Here is a 24,072-nt window from a genome sequence, read left to right on the forward strand (position 1 = left end):
GCGCAGAAGCGTCTATCAGTAGCTGACTAGGAAGTGGGAGAAGCAGCACGGTCCGAGAGGGAAACGGCGGGCCGGTCGCAGGGCCACGGGAGCGCCGCACATTCAGGCGTGCCAGAGCCCTCCAACTCGCCGCGGCTTGGCCGACCTCCTCGCCCCCAATGGCTTCTGCCGCGGACGCTCTGCCTGAAGGTAAAGTCGGCAACTGGCGCGCGCCCCGGCGCAGAGGCACGAGAGCGCAGGGCTGCGCGCCTTTGCGGACGGGGACCGCGGGGACCGGAAGGTAGGCTGGGCAGAGCAAGGGAGGCGGACCCTGGAGTGGCCTTTGCCTCGCCCGGGGCGGGGGGCGGGCGCATGCCCTGGGTGGACGGTGATCCTCCCACAGGCTGCGCGGGGCCGCTCTTCGTTGGCGGGAGACTGCCGTCGGACTGGCGAGCAGTTCTCAGTCTCTCATTGAGGATATTTTTAGTATGAAGTATTATTTGCATTGCTACTAGTATTTTTGGCAACGGCAGCGTTCTTCTTAGATAAAAGTCTTTGTCCCTTGCCTTGTTCGATTTGAAATTCTCTTCCTCGAAATTCTCTTCGGTGAAATGTCCTGACCGAGCCACCCGAATTCGATTTTGAATGAGTCTGAAAGTTCCCCTTCTTCCTTTTCTATGCATTGTATTGAGAGTGACTTTGTGCTTTAAAAAATGCCTTTCTGGAGCGCCTCATACTCTCAGGGTCTGATGAATCATTTACTCAAATGCTAGATAAATTAAGCCCAGCAGCATCCCTCTGAAGTGTAACAACATTGTTACAAAAGGTTGCCTGATGCTGTAATTTTTGTGAATTGCACTTCATATTCTTCAGCAAGAAAACATTTCTACCTGCCCAAGGGGAGTTTTGATTTATAAAAGCTTTAAAATGGAAAAAAAAATACACTTACAATTTGCACTTTTTAAAAAGGAGAAAGTCCAGTACTTAATATAGGATAACTCACCCCCTTTTTAAAGAACTTGGTTGAAAACTGAAATACATAGTAGAAATGAAATGTGAATCAACAGAGCAAAAGTTTGCCCTTCAGTGCAATGCTTTCATCTGCAATCTTAAAACATGTTTCCAATTAAATCTCGTTCACTTGGAATTAAATCACACTCTTTGATACAGGACTTATGGATTCAATGCACATGTATTTATTTATTTATTTGGTAAATTTATATATCCACTTATCTTACATATGTGACTCTGGGCAATGTACAAACTTAAAAACGCAAAAACAATGCAACCCCCCCCCCCAGAAACATACAAAAAAAATTAAAAAACATTAAAACATTAAAACCTATTACATCTATTAAAAACATACAAACGTAATTTGTGGGAAAGCACTGCTACCAGATCCCCAGGCCAAATCACAAAGCCATGTTTTCAGGCCCTTCTGGAAGGCTAGCAAGGTCAGGGCCAATCTGATCTCGAGGGGAATGTGGCAGAACAGGCTCCCCTCCTGGGTCCCATCAGATGACATTCTTTCATGGATGGGACCGGCAACATGCCCTCTCTGCTGGACCGGATGGGACAGATGCATGTGACTGGGGAGAGGCCATCCCTCAAATAGTCCAGCCACATGCCATGTAGGGCTTTGTAGGTCATTACCAGCACCTTGAACTGAACCTGGAAGCAAACTGGTAACTAATGCTGCTCATGGAGCAGAGCTGTAATACCCTGATTTAAGTGCACACATAACTGCTAGCACTGCCACATTTTGCAACAGCTGAAGCTTCTGGATTCTCTTCAAGGGCAGCCCCAGGTACAGCATGTTACAGTAATCCATGCGGGGCGACCAGGACATGACTGACTCGGCATAGGGCCTCATTCCGGTTCAGGAATGAGCACAACTGGCACATAACCAGAAGTTGTGCAAAGGCCCTCCTAACCATGACTGTCACCTGCTCATCAATCAGGATCATGAGTCCAGAAGGACCACCAGATTGTGCACTCAGTCTATCTGGGACAGTGCCACCCCATCCAGAACTAAAGATGGTTACTTCTCAGATTCTGGTGGCCCCAAACCCCTAAGCCACTCAGTCTTGCCAGGTTTGAGCTGAAGCCCGTTGTTCTCCATCCATCTCCATCCATGTTAAGCATAATATGGTTAGATTGGCTTTGGCTTAATGTGTTGTATGAATTGCTACTATCGGGGTTATAAATCTTGCTTTATATTTTAGTTTGTTATGTAAAGACAGACATGTGCTTTTTTCAGTAAACCATCCCCAAACAAGCTATTGTTTAGTGTGTTGTGTAAAAAGCCAGTCATAGTGAACTTTTTATAAATTGCAGACAGCTTCTTACTTGAGAAGATTCTAGACAATTTACATATGGAAATATGTGATATGCACAGTTCCTTATACAGTGGTACCTCTACTTACGAACTTAATCCATTCCGTGACTCTGATCGCAAGTCGAGTTGGTTGCAAGTCGAAGTAAGTTTTCCCATAAGGTTCAATGTAATTAGCGTTAATCCATTCCGGCGTCCGTGGACCACACATCAGTGGCGGAAAAACGGCCGCTGACCACGCGGCAGGGCGGAAAAATGGCCGCGGACCACGTGTCAGGGGCGGAAAAATGGCCGCGGACCACGTGGAACGGGCGGGAAATGGCCACGGACCACGTGGAACGGGCGGAAAAATGGCCGTGGACCACGTGGAACGGGCGGGAAATGGCCACGGACCACGCGGCAGGGCGGAAAAACGGCTGCGGACCATATGGAACGGGCGGAAAAATGGCTGCGGACCACGTGGCACGGGCGGAAAATGGCCGCGAACCACGTGGCACGGGCGGAAAAATGGCCGCGGACCATGTGGAACGGGCGGAAAATGGCCGCGGACCACGTGGAACGGGTGGAAAATGGCCACAGACCACGTGGAACGGGCGGAAAATGGCCGTGGATCCGGTTCGTAAGTCGAGTCAAGTTTGTAAGTAGAGGTAAATTTTTGGGGCCAGAGCTGGTCGTATCTCGAAAAATTCGTAAGTAGGGGCGTTCGTAAGTAGAGGTACCACTGTATTAACTTCACAGAATTTCTAGACATTGTCATCACCCTTTAGTCATCAACCCATATTTGATCTCTCTTTCATCTTGATCCCTATAAACATTTAAAATGTCAGAAGAGTCCATCTTGGTCTTCTCAGTTGTTGCCCCTAGGCTCTGAAAGTGTTCCCAGTAGATATCAAGGCTCCATCTTCTTTGGAACCCTTCAAGAGAGTCTTAAAAACCCATTGTTCAGCATGGCTTTTAATCATTTTTAGGAACTTAAATAGTTTCAAGATGTTTTATGTTGATTTTTATATTTTCAAATTGTTTAAAAATTAAATTAAAACCATTGTGAAATGAAAAATACATAATAAACATATTCCTGTTTTTTATTTCATACGGCATCTAGTCTATTGTTTATTTGACCAAGACTGTTACATTTGAACTGACACATGACCATCTGTTATAAACTTATGCAAAAATATGCAAGATCAAGCTATTTTCTTTAGTATTTTTCACTCTGTTTGGATAAACCAGGACTGTGGGGTTTGCAAACTGACTGTCTATATCAGTGTTTCTCAGCCTTGGCAACTTGAAGATGTGTGAACTTCAACTCCCGGAATTGGTGGCTGGGGAATTCTGGGAGTTGAAGTCCACACATCTTCAAGTTGCCAAGGCTGAGAAACACTGGTCTATATAATTATCAAGCAATTAAAGTAAAGATAGATAAATATCTGTCAGGCAATTAAAGTAGGGATGAAAAAATATCTCTAAAATGTTGATGATTGTAAACCTAAGCCTCTTTTTGGCTTGTTTCCAGCAGTTCAGGCAACTAAGGAGCCAGTAGAAGACACTGACCCTAGCACTTTATCCTCAGAAAATGTAAGTAGTTTTGTGAATTTGTTGAAGTGCAAGTGGTTAGTTGCCCAGCTAAGTGGTTCTACCTAACTGATCTTGACTAATTTTGAAAAGCTAAGCAGAGTGGGAGTGATTAACATTTGGATGAGGATCACCAGGAAATTCAAGGATTGTAGGTTACAGTGGAAAGAAGGTGCTGGCAATTTTTTTTTTTTAATGTTGAAAAGAAAACTACATGGATATGTCCATGAAGTTATCAGAAGCTGAGACTGATTCAAAGGACTTTTACTAAGTAATTAATTTACTTATTTTACTTGTTGGCTACTATTACATAATATTTAATACTCCCAGAAAAGTTCAATAATTAAGATGTTACAAGACAAGATACATGATCTGAGACAAGTCTAGGGACATGACCTCCCAATTATTTCCTTTGTGGTCTTCACAAATATTTTATTAGTTTGCCACACAAATATCATCTTTACTAGGGCACATAGCACTGGGGGAGAGGATATTTAGTTAGTTACTTCTGAGTTTCAGGCTTCTAAAAGCTATAGAAAAGCCTTCTGGAAGAGCATTAAGACCTGGCTCTGCCAACTAGCTTGGGGATCCAATGGGAGCTCCCAGCACTGGGGGTGGCTGGTGACCTGAGGATGCTCTCTCGGTCTTTTAACTTTGTTTTGTAATTTTTACTGTTCTGATGTTTTTTATTTGTGAGCCACCTAGAGTCACTTATATAATGAGATGGGTGGCGTATACATTTAATTTATAAATAAAATAAATAAATAGAATTCTGACAGTTTTATAATAATAAGAAAGGGCTGTAATGAAAAATTAATGCCTATTTCATCCAGTTACATACATCTATATAAAAAGTGAGAGTGTGCTAGTGCCTGCTTCTTATATGTAATACAGTTACTTTTGATGAAACCACAGGTAATCTCTGTAATGAGGAAGGAAAATGACTAATAACTAATCAAGGATTCATACTTGACCATACTGTTGGTTCAGAGATGGACAAATGAGGACTTCCCTTTCTGTATATCTTTTCCATTGGTTTGTGTGGGGAAAAAAGAGTTGTAACCAGAAAACTCAGTGGTGAGAGATGCAGTTGGAGTCATGCAAGATTCGTTTGAGAACCCCTGTAGTGGGTTTGTTTATTTATTTATTTTTATTCATATTTATATGGCTGTCCTCAAAATCAAGTGACTCTGGGTGGTGTACAACAAAGTATTTCCATCAGTGTCATGAATCCTTAATGAAGTTGCTCCTCAAGGATTTTTTTTTCTTAAAAAGTATTTGCTTCAAAACCTTATTGGATGAAAGTTTTGGAAACCATTCAGTGAAAATTTTCTGAATCAAATTATGGGAGGAGGATTTGACATGAGATTGCCATTTTTACCGGCAGGCCCAAACCAAGTCTTTCATAATTTTTGCTTGTATTCTTAAAGCTTTCTGATAAGGGGCTTGATAAATCTCCATTGATTCCTTATTCCTGCTTGGGACTGGAGAAATAATGTAGATTAATTGTTGAATACCTGGCAAGCTCAGTGAACAGCTGGGAGACTGTTTGGCTTGAAAGGTTGCAAATTCAGCAGAACTAAGAACTTAACAGGTCAAAATAATTGGTGTGTCAAAACGTATCTAAACAATTCTATTGCTTCTCCTTTTTGTCTGAACAGATAGAAAAGTATCCTGTTCAAGATACAGCATTACCCAAAGGTAAAAATAGAAAACTGCAATGGCTGTATTTTTTATTTTTTGAAAAGTATTGAAATATGCAACTCGATTAGGTATGCCACTTGATAATGAAACTATACACAAAATACTTTACATTCCACAAATGATATGAATTTGTCCCTTCATAGACTTCACTTGATAATTTTTAGGACTGTCTCCAGTTAGATTTGCTGAAAATCCCAGTTTTTATTAACTCTGAGATCTTCAAAATCTTCTAAGGTCAAGAAACCATTAAAGAAGAAAATATCCTACAGTCTTCTCTCCTTCATTCATTTTCATCTTAGTAGCTCAATCCCATCACCAGAGATTACAAGTATGCAAGAAATATTTCATCAGCTTCTACTCAGGGATCATAAACTGAGAAATTCTGCTTCTGTAGAGGAGATAGTTGACTACCTAGCCTTGACTACCTAGCCTGAAGGATCCAATTTCATTGTCCTATCCCACTTCTCCTCAAGATAAAGATCAGATTTCTTCTGCTTCTCTTACCTTTAGGGGCTTCTTTAGCTCATATTCTCTGGATTGGGTCAATCAGTACCACAGTCAATATTTTCATTTATTTTATATTTATTAATTTAGTATATTTGTAAACTTTCTCAATCATACCAAGTCTGGCGATGATAGATATTCTTTGTCTCCGTTGTCAGAATGCCCATCTCATGGGGTTCATTTCATATGGTACAACATAATTTGTAATAATTGTCTCCATTCCCTCCTCATGTTATTAAAGTCATCTGGACCACCTTCTATATTGGAGGTGCAGCAGCTTATTTAGCAAACAACACTGCTATCTTTGTTTGATACTAATCAAGCAGCGCAGCCTGGAGCATCAAACTCCTTTCTTGCAACATGCCAGCTAAGGCTCCATAGTTTTCTATCCAGCCCCATCTTCCACCATTAATGGAAGTGGTGACCCAAGCTTGTTTGAAGTTGGATATTGACATTCCAACTCATCTTCTTCCCTCTCAGAACAAGCAACCCTAGTCACAGTGCACCTGAATGTAGGCAATTAGTCCATCACATTGAGGTTAGAAAACAAATTTCATTATATTGCAATTATCCAAGTCATTAGATATGGAGATTATTCACTCAAAGGGTATGGATGATCTAATATTCCATCTGATGCATGCAGATGCTTAGGCTCCTGGTTTATATTTATTTATTTACATGGATTTAAAAAAAAAACCTGATTCCAGATGACTCTGGGTGCTGACTTGTCATACCTGTCTTGCCATTTCTGTTGTAGTCTGCAAAGAGCACATGACATTGGTTAATTTCTATTCCACTGAAGTTGCACAAAGTAGAGAACTGATACAGAATTGGGGGGAAAACTGCACATTTTATTTAAGCATTCAGCTTCAAATTCATTTCAGTCCAAGTGAAAGACTTCTGGGTCATGAGGGAAAGAAACCTGATACTGTGACCACAGAACTATTCCACAGCAGCCTTGCCTTTTTGGGTCTCCATCCATCAGGCTTATCTAGCTAACATCAGTGTTTCCTATAAGAGACAACAGCCTTACTGTTCTGTCATCTCCCACAGGATAAGCAAAGGGCATCAAAATTATTTTCTTCTGAAGGTTATGTTGTGTCCAAGTGGCGGCTCCATACTATGAAGTACCAAACTGACTGCAAGATTATTAATGGTTCTTTTCATTGTACTTGGTTGGCTGCAATCTGTTAGTCTTTCTCAGGAAGACTTTCTCACTAGGAATTGTACTGAGAACCTTCTCTTTGATGGGGAGGGCCTCTTCAGTGGGCAGATGGATGACAGCAGCAGCAACAACAAGATTAATGTCCTTTCAATCTGTGCTCAAAGGGATTATCCTTAATCCAGGCCTTGCTCCCCTTTAAGGCTCTCTTGTTATACACCTTGATATGGGAGACAACCAAGCCACACAGATGATACTGACCAACATCTAAAAGGTGCCAAGATGACAATCAGACAATCATTTTAAATATGATTGTTTCTCCTAGGCTTGTGATGTTTACTACACATTTGTCAGTTTAGGAAAGTACTACTATGAACTTCTGTGTATGATCATAGGACATATGTACTATGCCACTGAGTTCAGGACTCAACTACAAGTGGAAATAATTCACCTACCCCTCATTTCCTTGGAAATTCAGGAACCCATGCAGAAAGGAGCAATTATACTGTTCCTGAAATTTCTTGGTTGAGAAGAAGGTTAAAGGGATAAAGGATAAAGATCCTGCCCTGGATCTCTGCAACCTAAACCTATTTATCAGGGCCAAGACATTTCATAAAGTCACTCTGGTCAACATTTTACCTCTACTTCTGTGAGGAGTAAAATATATTTTTCCACATCTCCATCAGATCAGTTCTAATGCTTTGCAGTAGATTGAATTCTCTATTCAATACTATTCTTTGGCCTCATGAATCTATCCTAAGCATATGGCAGTGGTTATCCACAAACATCCCACAACAGTGACTCACTCTTTGTGGTTTAAATTCAGTTTATCTTTCAGGGCCATGTGTCCCAGACTTTTACTTCATTTCAGAAGTTGGGGGCCTCTTGGTGATTTTTTGCAGGTTGTAACTTCAGTCTTCCCAAATTTTACCATTTATTGGAGCAGTCCTAGACACATTACTAGGTTGATCAGTAATGTCTAGCATTATTCATCCATTGTGCTTCTCATTGTTCACCAACTACTAGGACATCGTTACACAGGAACCCACAATGTCTCTTATCTCCTTTGCCATGATCCATCTGAGGATGTTCCAGCATCCTGGGATGCTGGGAAATGTCTACGATTTAGAAGCAGAGCAGATCACAGCATGGGTTCTCTGGGAGATGCATCACTTCTTTTGGGAGCAGGACTCTACTTCTTTCCTGTGCTTCTTTTGCTGACAAGAGTGCTGAACAAGCTAGTGCAAGTTCTTACAGCTGTACTCTGATCATGCCGTGGTGGCAGCAGCAAACTTAGTTTCTGACCTACCTTTCCTTCAGTTGGAAAATTGTGCATATTTGTACTGTATCATCCAGTCCTTCTCACTAGAGATCAGTTCTGCATTTGACATCATGATCTTAGACTGCTCAAGTTGATAGTTCATACCGTCAAAACATTTTCCTCAGAGGAGATGGAAGTGATTACAGCATGCATAAACAGTTTTCTCCTATGCTGCCAAGGGACCAGGTTTGTCTCCTTTGTTTCCAGTTTTGGAACGGGCCCAGTTCATTGCTTGTTCCAACATGTTTTTTTAGTTCCTTTTGTCACTGCATGGCAAGGACCATCTTCTTCAAAAAAGTTTGATCTGACTGTGACTTATGCATCTTACTGAGCTTATTCAGTGTTCTCTCACCCTAGGGTTCAATTCTTTCTGAGAGTTCACATCAGTGTTTTTCAAACTTGGCAACTTTAAGATGTGTGGACTTCAACTCCCAGAATTCCCCAGCCAGTATCATGAAGTTGCCAAGATTCTGGCTGGGGAGTTCTGGGAGTTGAGGTCCACACATCTTAAAGTTGCCAAGTTTGAAAAACACTAGTTTATATAACCTCTACCCTCCCATTTACCCATCTATTTCTACTTGGAAACTTTCTTTGGTTTTGTTTTGTTTGACATTCATATCTTTCAAATTGCCATGTACAAACCCTATAGGAGACTTTCATGGTGACAGTTACTTCTGCCTGGAGAGCAAGTAGGTACTGTATAAGCAGAATTCTGTATCTTGTGAGCAAAGCCTCCAGTCTTCTTCTACAAAGGATATCTTCAGGCAGATATCACTCCTTCCCAAGACTGCAGCAGACTTTCATATGAAGTAGTCACTGGTGTTGCCTATTTTTCCTCCTAACCAGTCTACATCATTAGGATATTCCCTCTACATAGTAGACATTATAAGGCTTTTATGTAAAATGTACTGCCACCTTATACCTCCTGTCTCTTGGTATGCTGCCAGGGCCTATTGAAAAGTTTCCTAGTGTTTCTGCAATGTTTTGCCAAATGTCTGTTTTCATCTGACCTTCCTATCAACTTGTGAGTAAGGAGCCTGCAGTATTTGCTGTAGACACTGTACTAGGTCCACCACTTCCTTGACAGCATTCCTTGCATGGGTACAACTGCTTGATCTGCGCTGACCCATAACTTATACAGCGTCAACATCAGGGCCAGGAGAAGTGCTTCTTTTGGGAACAGCAGTATTCTTGTCCTTCAGTACATGATTGGGCATTTCTACCCTTGTCTAAGAAAGTTTATTTTATTTTAATTAATTAATTTGTCAAATTTATATGGCCACCCATCTCACACAAGGTGACTTGATGCCGTACAATAAAACTAACGATTAAAACATATTATAAAACCACTGAAAACACTTAAATAATTAAACATAAATAAGAACAAGATCGTGAGAAGTTAAAATCAGAATGTTATATGTGGTGCAGCCAATGTGCAGCCTCCCTGCTGCCAGGAGATCCCCAGGCCTGATGAAAAAAACACATCTTGAGGGCTTTCTGGAAGGCCATAAGGGTTAGGACTAACCTCACCTCGGGGGGATGATGTTCCAAAGGGTGGGTGCCATGGCAGAAAAGGCTCATCTCCTAGGTCCCATGAGTTACAACTCTTTAGCAAATGGAAGCTGCAACATGCCTCTCTTGCCAGATCTGATGGGATGGGTAGATGTAACTGGGAGAGGCAGTCCCTCAGATAGCTGGGCTCCATGCCATGTAGGACTTTAAAGGTCAAAACCAGCACCTTGAATTGTACCCAGAAGCAAACTAGTAACCAATGCAGCTCATGGATCAAAGATATAACATGTATCTTTCTAGGGGCACATATAACTTCCCATGCCTCTTCATTTTGCACCAGCTGAAGCTTCCGGATACTCTTCAAGGGTAGCCCCACGTAGAGCACATTACAGTAGTCCATTCAGGAGATGACCAGGGCAGGACTAACTGTGAGAAGAGCCTCCTGATCCAGGAATGGGCGCAACTAGCATACCACACAAAGTTGCACAAAGGCTCTCCTGGCCATGACTGCCACCTGCTCCTCGAGCAGGAGTTGTAACGCCAGAAGGACCCCCAGATTGCACAACTGGTCTGTTTGGGGCAGTGTCACCCCATCCAGTACCAAAGATGGTAAAGTCCCAGATTCAGAAGGCCCCAAAACCCAAAGCCACTCAGTCTTGCCAGGATTCAGTTGAAGCCTGTTGTTCCCCATCCAGATCCCTACAGGCTCCAGGCACCAGGACAGGACATCAAAACCATTGCTTAGTTTGCCAAGGGCAGAGAGGTACAACTGAGTATCATTAGCATATTGATGATACCTCACCCCATGGTGACAGATGATCTCCCCCCAGCAGTTTCATGTAGATGTTAAACAGGAGGCTAGTTTACTAATCACACATTTGTGTAATACACAGAGACTAAAAAGATGAAGAACATGTTGCTTATTTGTAAATGTGGTTCTTTGAGTGGTAATTTGACATTCATGCAATTCTCCCACCCCTAGGGGTCTACTTAAAGAACTAAGTTTCCATTACATGGCCAGCTCCTGAAATTGAGGGAATAGATAGGAACACTGATGGCATGCTTCCTGCCCAAACTAGTCATCTCCATCTCCAGAGGATTCCATTTTGGGCTCCACACGAATTTGCATTTGTATGTTTAAATGCATACATGAGCACTTGAAGCACACTTACAAGAAAGCAATGCATAAGCAACAACATGTACTTTCTCTGAAATCCAGGACAGAAGACTGTTTTGGGAACCAAGAATTAGGTGAGAACCAAAGAATTGTGCATGGATCATCTTTTTTCTTATTTCAGCCTGATCCCCAAAGTGTCTTCAGGAGGCTAGGAGGCCCTACCAAAGCAGGAGTCAATACAGTGTGAAGGAATAAAGGCAGAAGGAACATCACCAGTCTCTTCATGCAAGTGTGGAACTACTTTCTCTCCAGGCACACAGGGCAGAATTTAGTCATAATGTTTTAGATCTGTTCCTTGCTAATTCAAGTCATCTTACTCTAAAAATATGGATCGTATCCAAAATCAATCATAAACAACTAATAAGTCATAAAAAACAGCAAGAGAGAAATCGCTTAAAGGGAGTTAATTATTTTGAAGAAATTCCCATTGTGCCTGGAAGGCAAATAAAGATATGAATTTTTATTCTGGTAAAGAAGTATTCTGTACTTAAGTATCTTTAAATGTTTTATTTTTGTAACAATTGTCTTTATAACTTCTGTTTATTGAATTGCCTGGAATGTAATACATGTACCAGAAGGTAGACTTAAGATCATTATTCTGAAAAAGAAAGTCTAGCACAGCCTTCTCCAGTGGTATCCTGTAGATGTGCAGACTAAGAATTCTGGAAGTTACAGTTAAATACTAAAGGTCTAGATTAGCTTTCCCTAATCTGGGCACCCTCCAGATGTGTGGACTTAACCTCCCAAAATTCCTCAGGCAACATGACAATTTTTAGAATTCTTGGAGTAGATCCCAACTCTGGGCAAGTTTGAGGAAGATTGGTCTTTACAACAATAGGTTTGTCTCAGCAATGAGGACTCTTCTTCTTTTTTTAAAGGACCATGTTTGCTTCCTGCTGTGCTTAGACATGAAACTGCTCTAGATTTGGTGAAAATAACTACTATATACAGGACACACCCACGCAATTTAAAAGATCTGGCTTTGTTCTTGTACCTGTTAATGATAACTGGATATTCAGGAATGAGCCAGTGAAATGTTGCATGACATTCAGATAAATGTTATCATTAATAATTTCTGCAACTCCTACAGGGGCCAGTTTGTAAAATGATGATTTAATGTAATTGGTTGGTAACTAGCAGGCAAGTGTGACGTGTCAGATGGTTTGGAAGAGGGATATATGGTATTTTATTTCAGGGCAGAGAAGATTAGCATAATAGAAAGCATAATTGCATAAAGTGCAATTCCTCACTTACTCTGTGCATACATAGGGCTTTCATTCATTACATTCACCTTCTGGAAGCCAATGGCTGATAATGTGCCCACAGGTTAGTTCCTTCTGCAATCTTAGGTATGTAGAATTTTAGGCAAGTCATCACTGGTTATGCTAAATTTTATGAATGGAAAAGTATGCCTGTATTACAGCTTTCTTTCTTGCCCTGATATATTACTTGAATTGGTACCATAATCTTTCTGAATTACAGAACCTTTTAGAAATATTTTGATCAAGAGGTCTGAACGTGACTAACATTTAAGGATATTTCCCTTTTAGATGAAGAACACCAAACAGAAAAAGTGACTTTGGGAATTTCATCCATTAATGTTAGAAGCCTAACATCAGATTCAGGCCTTATACAACAGGTAATCGAAATGTTGTTAATCCTATTAGCATGTTTGTTGATAGGTAAACATGAAGACTTTTCAGTATTGTTCCCTAGTCTACTATAAGTTAGCACAGAAAATTTTATTTCTAACTTGGGTGCAAACTGGAAAGAGGACAGAAGTAGCCATGAAAAAATCCTGAATTTTGGATACTCTCTGCTTTCACTGAAGGAAGGGTATACTACAGCTTGACCGCTTGTTACCTTCAGAGCCATCTACTTCATGTAGAATCTCCCTGACCTACACTATCAAATAAAGAAAGGATGCCCTGAAAGAAATTGGGCTGGGATTCGAGATAGATTTTCTTGTAGTAGATCCTCCCTCTGAAACAGCTCATCCCCAAAGTTAGGTGTGCCCCTATTCAGATGATAGTTTGGAACTCAAGAAAACAATCTTTAAGAGAGGGTTCAGATGTACTTGATGGCAACCACAGTTTTTTTGGTATAGTTTTTAATTGTTTTGTTTATTATTTATTGGTTTTATGGGTGAATTTTATTATTGTATTAATGATTTATCTCGTATGTTGTAAGCTGTCTAAAATAGGAAGAGTAGATGACATATCCATATTAGTCATATTAGTAAATAAATATCCAGAGAGGGCCCTAATTAAGAACTTAAGAGGTAGGAAGTTCATATGAGAGTCTTTGAGGAAATGCAAACCTAGGCATGCAATTTTTTGTAGACAAAAGTAACAGCTGCCTGTGGAAAAAAAAATGCAACCCACACATTTCTTTCAGCATTGGCAACTTATTGACAGAATTCATACATCTTCATATGTTGTGGGCTAATCAAAACAATTTGTTGACAAAGCCACAATTGTATGGGTTCACATTTTGCCCTAAGGCAAAAGCAACCACCACATTATAACTTAGCACAAGATATGAGGCCAGCTGCTTTGATTCCTAATTATTTTACTTAACACCCTTTTGGCTGTATTTGAGTCAAGCATTGCAAATTGTTATTCTCACTACAATCCCTTCTTTCCTTTCCCTTCAGTAATGAAATACATTTTTCCATACAAACATTTCCCTCTACATAGATTTGCAGAAGCCATGTTTTGCCTTTAGGGCATCCTGGATTTTCTCATCTTCCATCACTCGTAAGACAAATTTGTAGTTTTGTCTAGTCTTGCAATTTATTAACAGGCATTTTAAAAAAAAGTTAAATGCAATGCTTTATAGTTAGTCATCTTTCAATACAATTATATATTGGATGGTGTATACAAAAATGGACAGTAATTTGGTCATCTTATTCTGTCACATGGTTTTTATTATCAAACTGGATAAAATTTAGGAACATTTGTGGATGCATCTGACGATGATTATAACACTAAGCAAATAGAAACTTTATTTTTATAATTATTACTTAGTTTAGTTACCTTTGCAATCTGTTGGAAGTGTAGGATTTTTTTTTCTTGAAACCTCAGGATTATTGAAATAATCTAACACTTTCTCTTTGTATGCATGGTGCTATAGAAGTGACACTATTTAAATCTTAACGTTCAAAATAAAGCAGATATATTACAGTGTTGACTCTCATATTCCTGGCTCCATAACTTGTGTAATTGCCCCTTCTCTCTTTTCCTGTCACCTCCTCTTTATTTCTGGCCCTGCGTTTCCATATCTCACACTATCACGTCACTAGAACAACAGTTCTCAGGTCGATAAGTCCTAATTTCATGGATGCTCAGCAGCCTTGCAAGGTATCAGGTGTGGCTCACAATGCCCTTTGAACTTCCCTCTCATCAAATAATTCTCCTCCTTCCTCTTTCTGTGCCTACTTTCCCTATTGAATCATCACTTCAATGCTAATTTAATATTTTGCTTCATTTTAGATAATCTATACTTTATTTGTTGGAGTTTCAAGTAAATAAAGCTCCTCGCTTTGCTTTAATTTTATTTTGCACATGATCTTTCAGACTTTGTCAGTGGCCATGCTCACTTTGGGTCCTTGTCTCACTCTGTTTTGAAGTAAATCTCTCAACATGCCATTTAAAGACTAGTGTGGCCAATCTGGCATCCCTGCTTTGCTGTAGCTAAAAGTCACCTAGGGTTAAGCAACACTGATGAGAATAAATAGAAAATATGTAACACTGAAAGAGAAAAGTCCTTCGAGGGAAAACCATCCCAGTGTATAACATTTCAGAGAACTAGGCATAAAAGTATCTAATGTATACGTGGTACTGCAGAAACAATAAGCTTGGCGCAATTGAACATGGAATATAAATGGTTTTGTTTAAGTTAAAGGTGTTGGGCTTCTCCCTGCCTTCTCTCCAAACTGTGATCAACCTCAAAAGACAGATTAGGCATTGTATGCATGGTTGTCATGGTCTTGCCACATAAATTATCTATGTGGCTTCTTTGGAATGGATGTACTAATGCAGTTAAGTGTAGGTAAGTAAAGGTGTCTGGTTACAGCATATTATATAACTACATAGTTTACCTGTATTTGCATGCAGAGTTTATGATCTGCTCCAGAGTGTTCTGTGATACTCAGGTGAATGACGCTATACAAAAGCCAACTGTACTTTAGTGAAAATATCTCAAGGGAAAAACCTCACCTGCTTTTATCTTTAAAGCTGCAATAAAAGGTGCGGGGGGGGGGGGAATCTCTTCATCTAAGCTTGTTGGTTTTTTGTAATAGCAGAAGCATCTGCTGCTGATTCTTCAAATCTGTCTTACCACGATAAAGTCTCCTGAACTCAGGAATTAAGTGCCTCTCTTTTATGCTAATCTTCTATAGAAATACAGCTTGTTCAAAGCATTTACTTTAAAAAAAAAAAAAGGGGGGCTTGACCTTTTCAATCCTATGAATTACACATTTTTCTAGATTCAGGGTGTATAATTTGATAAATTAAAGTTCATATCATGACAATAATGCAAGGCTGTATTTGTTTGTAGCCGGAAGAAGACGATGACACTCAAAGTAGTGCTGGGGACTCACCTACAGGTAATACTCTGCACATTTCCAAAATGTATTTACTGCTCAATTCCAGTTTTCTTTATTCTAGGTAGGACACTTGGAATTATCACTGTAGAAAGAAATGGTCTTTCATTACCCTGGTTGGCAAGAGGGATCCTTTTATCTCAACATCTCTGTGCTCTGATGATATAGGGAAGAGCTTTTTGAGAAATGCTTGATCACTGCAAGATAATGAGGAAGCTGTCCTATGAAGTCCATAAGCAGAAAATTGACATTGGACTTATTTGTCCACATAAAAGGATGACAGTAAGAGGAAGAACTCAGGATCATCGTTCCTGGGGAAATTGCAACATTAATCAAGTTTGGTACTATTACATTTGCCTGGGGATACCCAGAAGGTTACTTTAGAAGGATAGTCCATGTGCATGAGGCTCCATGTGGTCCCAAAAAGCCTTGAGTTGTGGTCTCGGAAGTTGTCATGAAACTTTAATATTTAAAATTTACCTGTATTTGCATGCACAGTTTATGATCTACTCCAGAGTGTTCTGTGATACTCTCAGATGAATGATACTATACAAAAGCCAACTGTACTTTACTGAAAATATCTCAGGGGAAGCTTTAATTTAAAATTTAATGAAACAGAAGTTGATTTTTAAAAAATACAGATTAAGTAGATGTAATTTGTTTAATTTAGTGTTAATTAAATGAATTTACATACATACCATGCTATTCCCTTTTGGGTTAAGCAACATTATGCAAAATGCAGTAAAAGAACGTGAAGCAGTAAGCAAAGAAAAAATTGAAAGAGATAAAGAAAAAGAAAAAATCTAACTAAATTCATTTACACCACCACTATTCACTATACCTCCCCATATTTTTGCATGCTTACAAACAATCCTTGCTTTAATTCAACCACAACTATACACTACATTGTATAGCATCATACGCTGCCTTTTCTTCTTTAAACTTCTCATTTGTCTGTTTTTGAGGATCTTATCAACTCCATGCAACCCTAGCTTTTTAAAATCTTTCTCTTCTTTTCAACCCATTCATTATTCCTTCATACATTTATTTTGCAATTTAATCCTTATTCTTTCTCTATATATAATCAAACCACCTCGGTGGTTTCTTTTATGTTGGTCAACCACTTTTATGTACAAACTCATTCAGTTTCCTTTTTTTCCTGATTCTATTCTTGGTTTAGTGTATATACTTCTTAAATACCCCATTCCCACTGCATTCAATTTATTTTTGTGTCTTTGCCCTGTTTTCAGTTCCATATAATATATCCCACTGTGTGAGGAAACATCAGTCCAGATGCAGTTTTCACAAATATATTTATCAGTTTTCTGCTCTGTAAAACAAATCACATTATTTTAACATCTCTCCAATTATACCATCTACGCCTGCAGCCTTACAATTTTTCAACAGTCACACTGCATTTATGGCTTCTCATTATTTTTCAATTTATATTCAATTTGAATTTATAGAATTCATTTTAATTCCATTCTACAACATACCAATGCAAATATCTAAAATAGTCATTCCAGCATTCCCTCACTTCACTTTCATTCCAAGTCGTTTCATCACTTTTATTCTTAGTTCTGTTCACTCTGCTGCTTATTTCCATCAAAATCACTTTGTATTATCTCTGCCATCTTAACTCTTCCTTGCGCTCTTTAACTACATTCTTTGCAATTTCCTTTTCCTCTATATACATATTATACAATATCTTTCACCCTCATTTTTTTGCATCACTCATTCTCTTACATGAATTTTTCTTCATCCATAGCTTCTTTCTCTTCTATGTTCCACCAACCATTCTTTTTCATACTGCCTCAGCATAATTCCACACATTTTTGTGCCACTATGTAATATAATTCTTTTCTCTTTGTGCTAAGCAACTTCTGTATCCTGTTTTCTTTCTTCCACTTTCCATTCATTCTGTTGGGAGATTGTCTTGTAATACCTTTTCATACACAACTCATACTTTCCCTTCATGTAGGTTTTCTATTTTCCCTTCCTTTCTTTACTTCTGGGACCATTCCCCCCCCCCATGTTCTGCTCTTGGCAGTACCAAAAAATGGTCTGTGCCACATTCAGAACTTATAATCACCCTTGTATCTTTTACTCATTCTCTCAGTTTTTCATCATGAGCCATCAAATCAATCATGCTTTTAGATTAATATCCATTCCTTTACCATATGTACATGTGAATAGTCATGCTTAACTCTCATATTTGAAACTAGCAGCCTTTTTAAAGTTGTTATTCACCAAACAATCTATTCTAATTCATTCTTAGGTCTCCAAATGGCCTCATCATTTTTCCTGTACTCTGTCAGTTCATTCCCACCATTCATGATATCATCTTACGGAATAATACCTTCTCCTAGATCACTTTTATTCAGAAAATTGCACAATTTTTCCCAAACTGAACAGTTCTTCCATTATCACCATTCAGTGGAGTGTAACATGGAGATATCATCAGTCTATGAATTCCTACTTTCATGCAGAACCACCACAGTCTAGATCACACTTTTTTAAAATACATATTACAGTAGAGTCTCGCTTATCTGACATAAATGGGCCGGTAGAACGTCAGATAAGCGAAAATGTTGGATAACACACAGTAACGATTGAGTGCTGTAAAAAAAAAAAAAAAAAACCGATCCGCTGTGCCTGTTGCAATCGATTTTTGCGTTGCGGTGCTGCACCGTCAGGAGCAACAAGAAAGTACACTCATGCTCTCAAACAAGCGGCACACTTTTCTCGTCACTAATTTATGCGTGTTGCTGTGTTGTTTTTAGGGGCGTTGGATAAGACGGAATGTCAGATAAGTGAAGGTCGGTTAAACGAGACTTTACTGTAGTTATTTCATTCATAATTGAACATATATCTTCCCCTCCCTGCATGCATTCATATTCCACTCAACAAGTTGAGATCACCTTCATTCAGATTTATCATATTTTTCCCCTTTCTCTTAGTTTCATTGACATACAATACATATTTTTCTTCTTTCATTGTATTTGTTAATTCATACTCTTTACCATTTACTACTCTTACATTTCAAGTCATAATACCATGGTAATTGACAGATGAGCCCATGAAAGTTGACCTGAATTGCCCATCATGGCTTTGGTTGACTGAGGTTTTAATGTAATGCTTAGTAAAATATAGAAAGAGTAAAGTAGGTTACCAGCCATAGTTGTACCCGTGCCACATGCATTTCTTTCAGTGGTACAACCCTCCATAAGCCAAATATAAAGGGCAACTTGTCCCTCCCCCCAAGTTGCACAGCCCTGCATTATAAAATAATCTGCCCACTTTTTTCATTCAGGTGGCTTCAGCAAAATAATAAAGCACATGCTTTGCAGGTACGGGTAGTCCTCAGTTTAAGAACAAGTTCCATTCCCAAGGTCTGTCCTTAAGTTAAATTTGTATGTAAGCTGAAACAGTATTATTGTATAATACTGTATAAGTAGTATTGTGTAATTAAATCGAACCATTGTATATTTAACTTGAATTGTGTATTTCACTCGAATTTTGCTACAGTAGGCTCTGTTTTTAACTATGGGTTGTCCTTAAACCAGGCATTCTTAACCCAGGGACTACCTGTATATCATCCAGGGCTCAGCCTCTGGCAGTTTCAATTTTCAAAACACCTTGTCCAGGAAGTGCAAGAAACATTTTTCTTTGCAATCTTGGAAAGCTGCTCTCATGAGTATTGATAATGCTTGTCTCAATTAGTTTCTTACCCAGGAGGGACAGTATTAAAAAAAAAAAAAAATCATCACGATCTCATTATAAAGGAGTTTCACATTCCTATGTGCTCTTTGTGTTATGCATAAATAAAACTCATTGCCTCCATTAGTTGGTGGAACACATTGTTCTTCAGAGTAGCAACCACTGGTTCAATGCATATATCAAAAGCCATAATTTTATATCCAGGATATAGTTTCCCATGGGAAACTGTAGCTTAAGAAACAAAGATTTGCTTCAAACGGACATGCAACAAGAGAACGGAAGGGAGGGGGAATGGTGAAAATGACTAAGGATACAGTTTAGTTTAAAAAATCGTAATATATTGGACAAGACAAGACTCATTACATCTAAACCATATCATAGAATTTTATCTACCAGAAAACAGAGGAATAATTCCCCAATATAATTGTAATTCTAGCTCTGAAGAAGTCATGTACAGAAAATGGGTCTTGCTTTTTGTGTACATCCCACCAACCAACCATCAGTGACCTGCTAAATGATGAGGACTTGCTGTATATGATGAGGATCAAATTGGATCCATCCCACCCGACAGTGAAAAATTGGAGAAACTTTGCAAGCAAATGGGGAATGACGTATGATGAGTTGTGTTTCCTGGAACAGAAACAACAGAGTCCCACCTTGGAGTTTTTGTTACGGAACAGTGACAGAACTGTGGAGCAGCTGATTGATCTCTGTAAATTATATCAAAGAGTTGATATTGAGAAAATTCTGCAGAAATGGGTGGAGAAAGAATGGCCAAAGAGAGGGTGTGGGACCTATCAGAAAAACTTGTAAAGGAGAAAAAATGGCAATGGCAGAAAACCAAGAATCATGGGGTTTGGTTGACTTTACTACTGGTGTGTATAGAACTTTTTTTGCTAGGGAAAGAAACCCATGCTTATTTTTACAGCATAAACTGTTAACGTACTTAGCCTTTGTAGTGACAAGAATGACCTCTACATACAAATCAGATCAATGTCTTTCACAGGTGTCTTCAATCTTCTCAGATTTTTCCAAGCAACAAGAGAAGAATGAAAGTTATCAGCGTGCTATATAGGATAGCTGTGTAATCAGCTACTTCTGTTTAGCAGCCTTGGTCCTGTATTCCTCTCTCACTGGAAACTGTATGGGAATTAAAGACAGGAGGGAAAAGGGGGCTCCTCTTCGAGGAATAGTCCATGCATGTACCTGTGAACTAGGTCCTGTTCCACCCTTTCCCAGGTTGCCTTTGTTCACAAATAAACCAGCAGAGAACAGAAGATGCCCTAGATCAGAATTAGGACATCCTCACATGATTTCATCAGATCAGCACATTCTAGAGGGGGGAACCTTGATACCCAAAAATATATATATGAACAGTACAGAAATAAGCCATATGTTGTTAATCATCTAGTATAGGAATATTTGGAGCCAACGTTAGATGTTGGCATTGTTGGGCATCTTCTAGTAGGGCTGACTCTAGACATTTTGGTGCCCTAGGCAAAGTCATATTCTTGTGCCCCCTATGATTATATTTAACACTCGAGTGGGTGTGCCGATGTACGGAGTGCGCTGTTACTGCTTTTCTGGGTATAACTTCGATAAGCTGATAGTCACATGACTCACTCGCTCAGTATCTATCAGACCTTTGTCTTGCTTTGGTAATATTATCAGCTTCCTGAGGCCCATAGTTGTAATAATAATTTCTTTTTGTGACTTGCAATGCCTGGTTGGTGTGCTGTTCACTACCGCTCGACTGACTTTGTGAATAAGTTTTTGAAAAGTGTGGAAAGAAAAGGTGCTGAAGCAACAAGGAAAGATTATCAGATTTAATACTCACATTGTGTAATTTAGAAGTCTCTTCGATTTTGGTGCACCCTAGGCAACTGCCAGAACAGTGTACTCTGTCCTATGCCTCCCCAGCTTTTTGCCATTTTCCTGCCATCTCTGAGTGATGAAAATGAAGAATCCACACACACACCCAGTACAGACTGAACCCAAAGAGAAAAAGCAAGTGTATGAATGGGAGCAACAATAATTTTTAAAAATGGTGGAGCTAGGTGGGTGGAAAAACTTCCTGAAGACATCCTATAAAATGTTGACCAAATCTGGAGCTGACAAGGAATACCTAATCAATTTGTATATACTAATGCAATTTCAGTGTCTCTATCACAGTTTAAAGCCAGGATAAGTAGAATGTAGATCAAATATGTGGTAGATCAGCAAGTGTTCTTGGCTCCCTGTTTCATTCTTCCTCAGCCCAGTATCTTCCAGATGTGTTGGGCCACAGTGCTCAACTGCAAGAACATTGGTCATTATAGCCCAAATCATCTGGAATATACCAGGCCAAGGATGTTTATCACAGCAACAATTTTTCCCTTTTTCTAAACTAGGCTATCAGAATATCTTACATGTGGTAACTAAAATGTAGACTTGCACATGTGGATCCTCCCAGGAGATGGTGCCTCAGGCAAATAATAAGTAATTGGCACCAACCCCTTTGCACCAAACTGATCTTAAGATTCAAGTTAAAATAATTAAAAATTAAAAATTAAAATCTCACAACTCTGAAACCTGTCTGTAACTTCAAATCCTTTTTTAATAGGTTACACAGTTAATTGTGTCAGCTTAATTGCTGTATTGAAATCTCTGATCAAGAAGTACAGTCCCTTGATTTAGGACTGCATTTTTAAATTATCTACCATGTTAGGGATCATTGAAATCTTTCCAGTTCTGAGATGATTGATAAAAGCTGATCTTTTAATGTTTGCAACAACCTGTGTTTCAACCCATTTAATAATTTTAGGGAAACTATTAAAAACAGCATATTAATTAAGTGTATTTGCATCACCTTTTAAGACAGATAGAATCCTGTACAGTGTGTACTTAAATCACAGAATTATCAAGATCCAATCCTTGGTTGGTGTTTTTTTTCAGAGTGTGCAGAATCTCAATCTGCCTTTGATTTGAAGTGGTTAGATCTCAAATGTGGGTAATATATTAAAATATTTTAAGAGTGATTACGTTAATTGGAATTGCTCATTCCCTCTAGCAATTAGAAGATATGTTCAAACATGTTTTCAGAGACAGTTTGAGAACTAGTGTTACTCCAGGCTGTTACAAAGCACTTATCTTCTCTACAATATTATAATAAAATATTATGAACAATCTATTAATAAACTTTAGGGATACCCTTAAAATATTATCAGAAACTAATCTTTAAATGAATTAGAGTCGCTTGGCATAGTGAGCACACATTGATTATATAGCAAGCAATAATGTAGGCAGAAAGCCAGCTCGGAGTTAAACTCAGACATTGTTTGATCTCATTACAGATAACCATAAATGCAAATGAAACACACTATGCTGGGATGGAGAAGTGTTGCATGCACGCATTAGAGTACAGCTAATGAGAAAATGTGAGTTCAAGATCTGCATTGTAAGGAATTCAGCCCTAAAATCTAAACTCCTAAATGTGCTTCCTAAGAAGCATCTATTTCAAGTTTGAAGAGACATGGGCTTTCAGTTGAAACATCATTTTCAGACATGATATGCTCTGGAAAATGTCACTGAAAATTGGACTAAAAAGTGCTGCCAGCAGGAAGAACACTTATGGGGAATTGAGCTTTTAGGCTGTTCTACTAACTCAGGCATACTTAATTGTAATAGATGTTTTTTATAGCTGTAGCTCTTAATGCTTGAAAATTAAGCTACTTCTATTACTGGGATTGTAGTAGTATGCTGAATTTTAAAACTTCTAGTCTTATTAAAATATTCCTTTTCTGTAATCCATCTGTGTTCAAAGCATTGTTCTGTATGTATCATCAATCTCTACTATATTTGTTACATGTTTTGATATACAGTGTTAGTAGAAGAAAACTGTTTTTCCACTAGTTTTGTTATTATTTTTTTTACTAAGAGCATTATTGTTACTTTTCTGAACTACTTTGTTGTAACTATTTAAGACATACATTTCAGTCATTAAAAGACTAACATCAGAAGATGTGCAACCTTAGAGTTTGGACTCAAGTTTAGAATATAGTGGGGTTTATTAAAATGAAGGCCTTTGATTCAGAGTTCTACCATCTCACTGACAATAGAAGGTAGACTTTCCCCCCTTGTACTTACAGACAAAAGAGTTCTGTTGGATTGTGATAGCTGTCTACAGAGCTCAGCCTCTTCTCAGTGACCCACCGCAATGTATACAGTATGTCACCACACCTTATGATCAATCACTGCTAGTTGTCCTGTTTCATCTCAGAGAAGACAATTGTATAAGCAGATATTGTTTTGAAATGCTTAATTAATGATTAATTAAATCTCCCTGAGATTTTCTGGTGGCCTCCCATCCAAGCATCCAATTAGGTCTCCCTGGCTGGGTTTTTTCAAGATCAGCCAAGGCTGGCTAAGTGCTGATATTCTGCAGCAAACCCTGTAGTTACACTGAGTGCTGCTATATCAAGTAGTGCTGATAGTTTCTCAC

The 24,072-nt window shown here is 38.9% G+C and overlaps 1 protein-coding gene across 1 annotated transcript; it reads left to right on the forward strand.

Annotated features, from left to right (window-relative positions):
- The first annotated feature begins 70 nt into the window (after nucleotides 1–70).
- On the forward strand, nucleotides 71–23,572 carry EDARADD (EDAR associated via death domain). Its single transcript, XM_025171081.2, has 6 exons — nucleotides 71–189; nucleotides 3,831–3,889; nucleotides 5,548–5,587; nucleotides 12,817–12,905; nucleotides 15,827–15,875; nucleotides 20,029–23,572. The coding sequence occupies exons 1-6, from the start codon at nucleotides 159–161 to the stop codon at nucleotides 20,403–20,405; spliced, it is 645 nt and encodes a 214-aa protein (XP_025026849.1). The 5' UTR covers nucleotides 71–158; the 3' UTR covers nucleotides 20,406–23,572.
- The last annotated feature ends 500 nt before the right edge of the window (nucleotides 23,573–24,072 follow it).

The sequence above is a fragment of the Python bivittatus genome, unplaced genomic scaffold, assembly GCF_059951505.1.
Source record: "Python bivittatus isolate LINGU-HERP-01145 unplaced genomic scaffold, Pbiv_v1 ctg000020_np1212, whole genome shotgun sequence".
Classification (NCBI taxonomy): Eukaryota; Metazoa; Chordata; class Lepidosauria; order Squamata; family Pythonidae; genus Python; species Python bivittatus.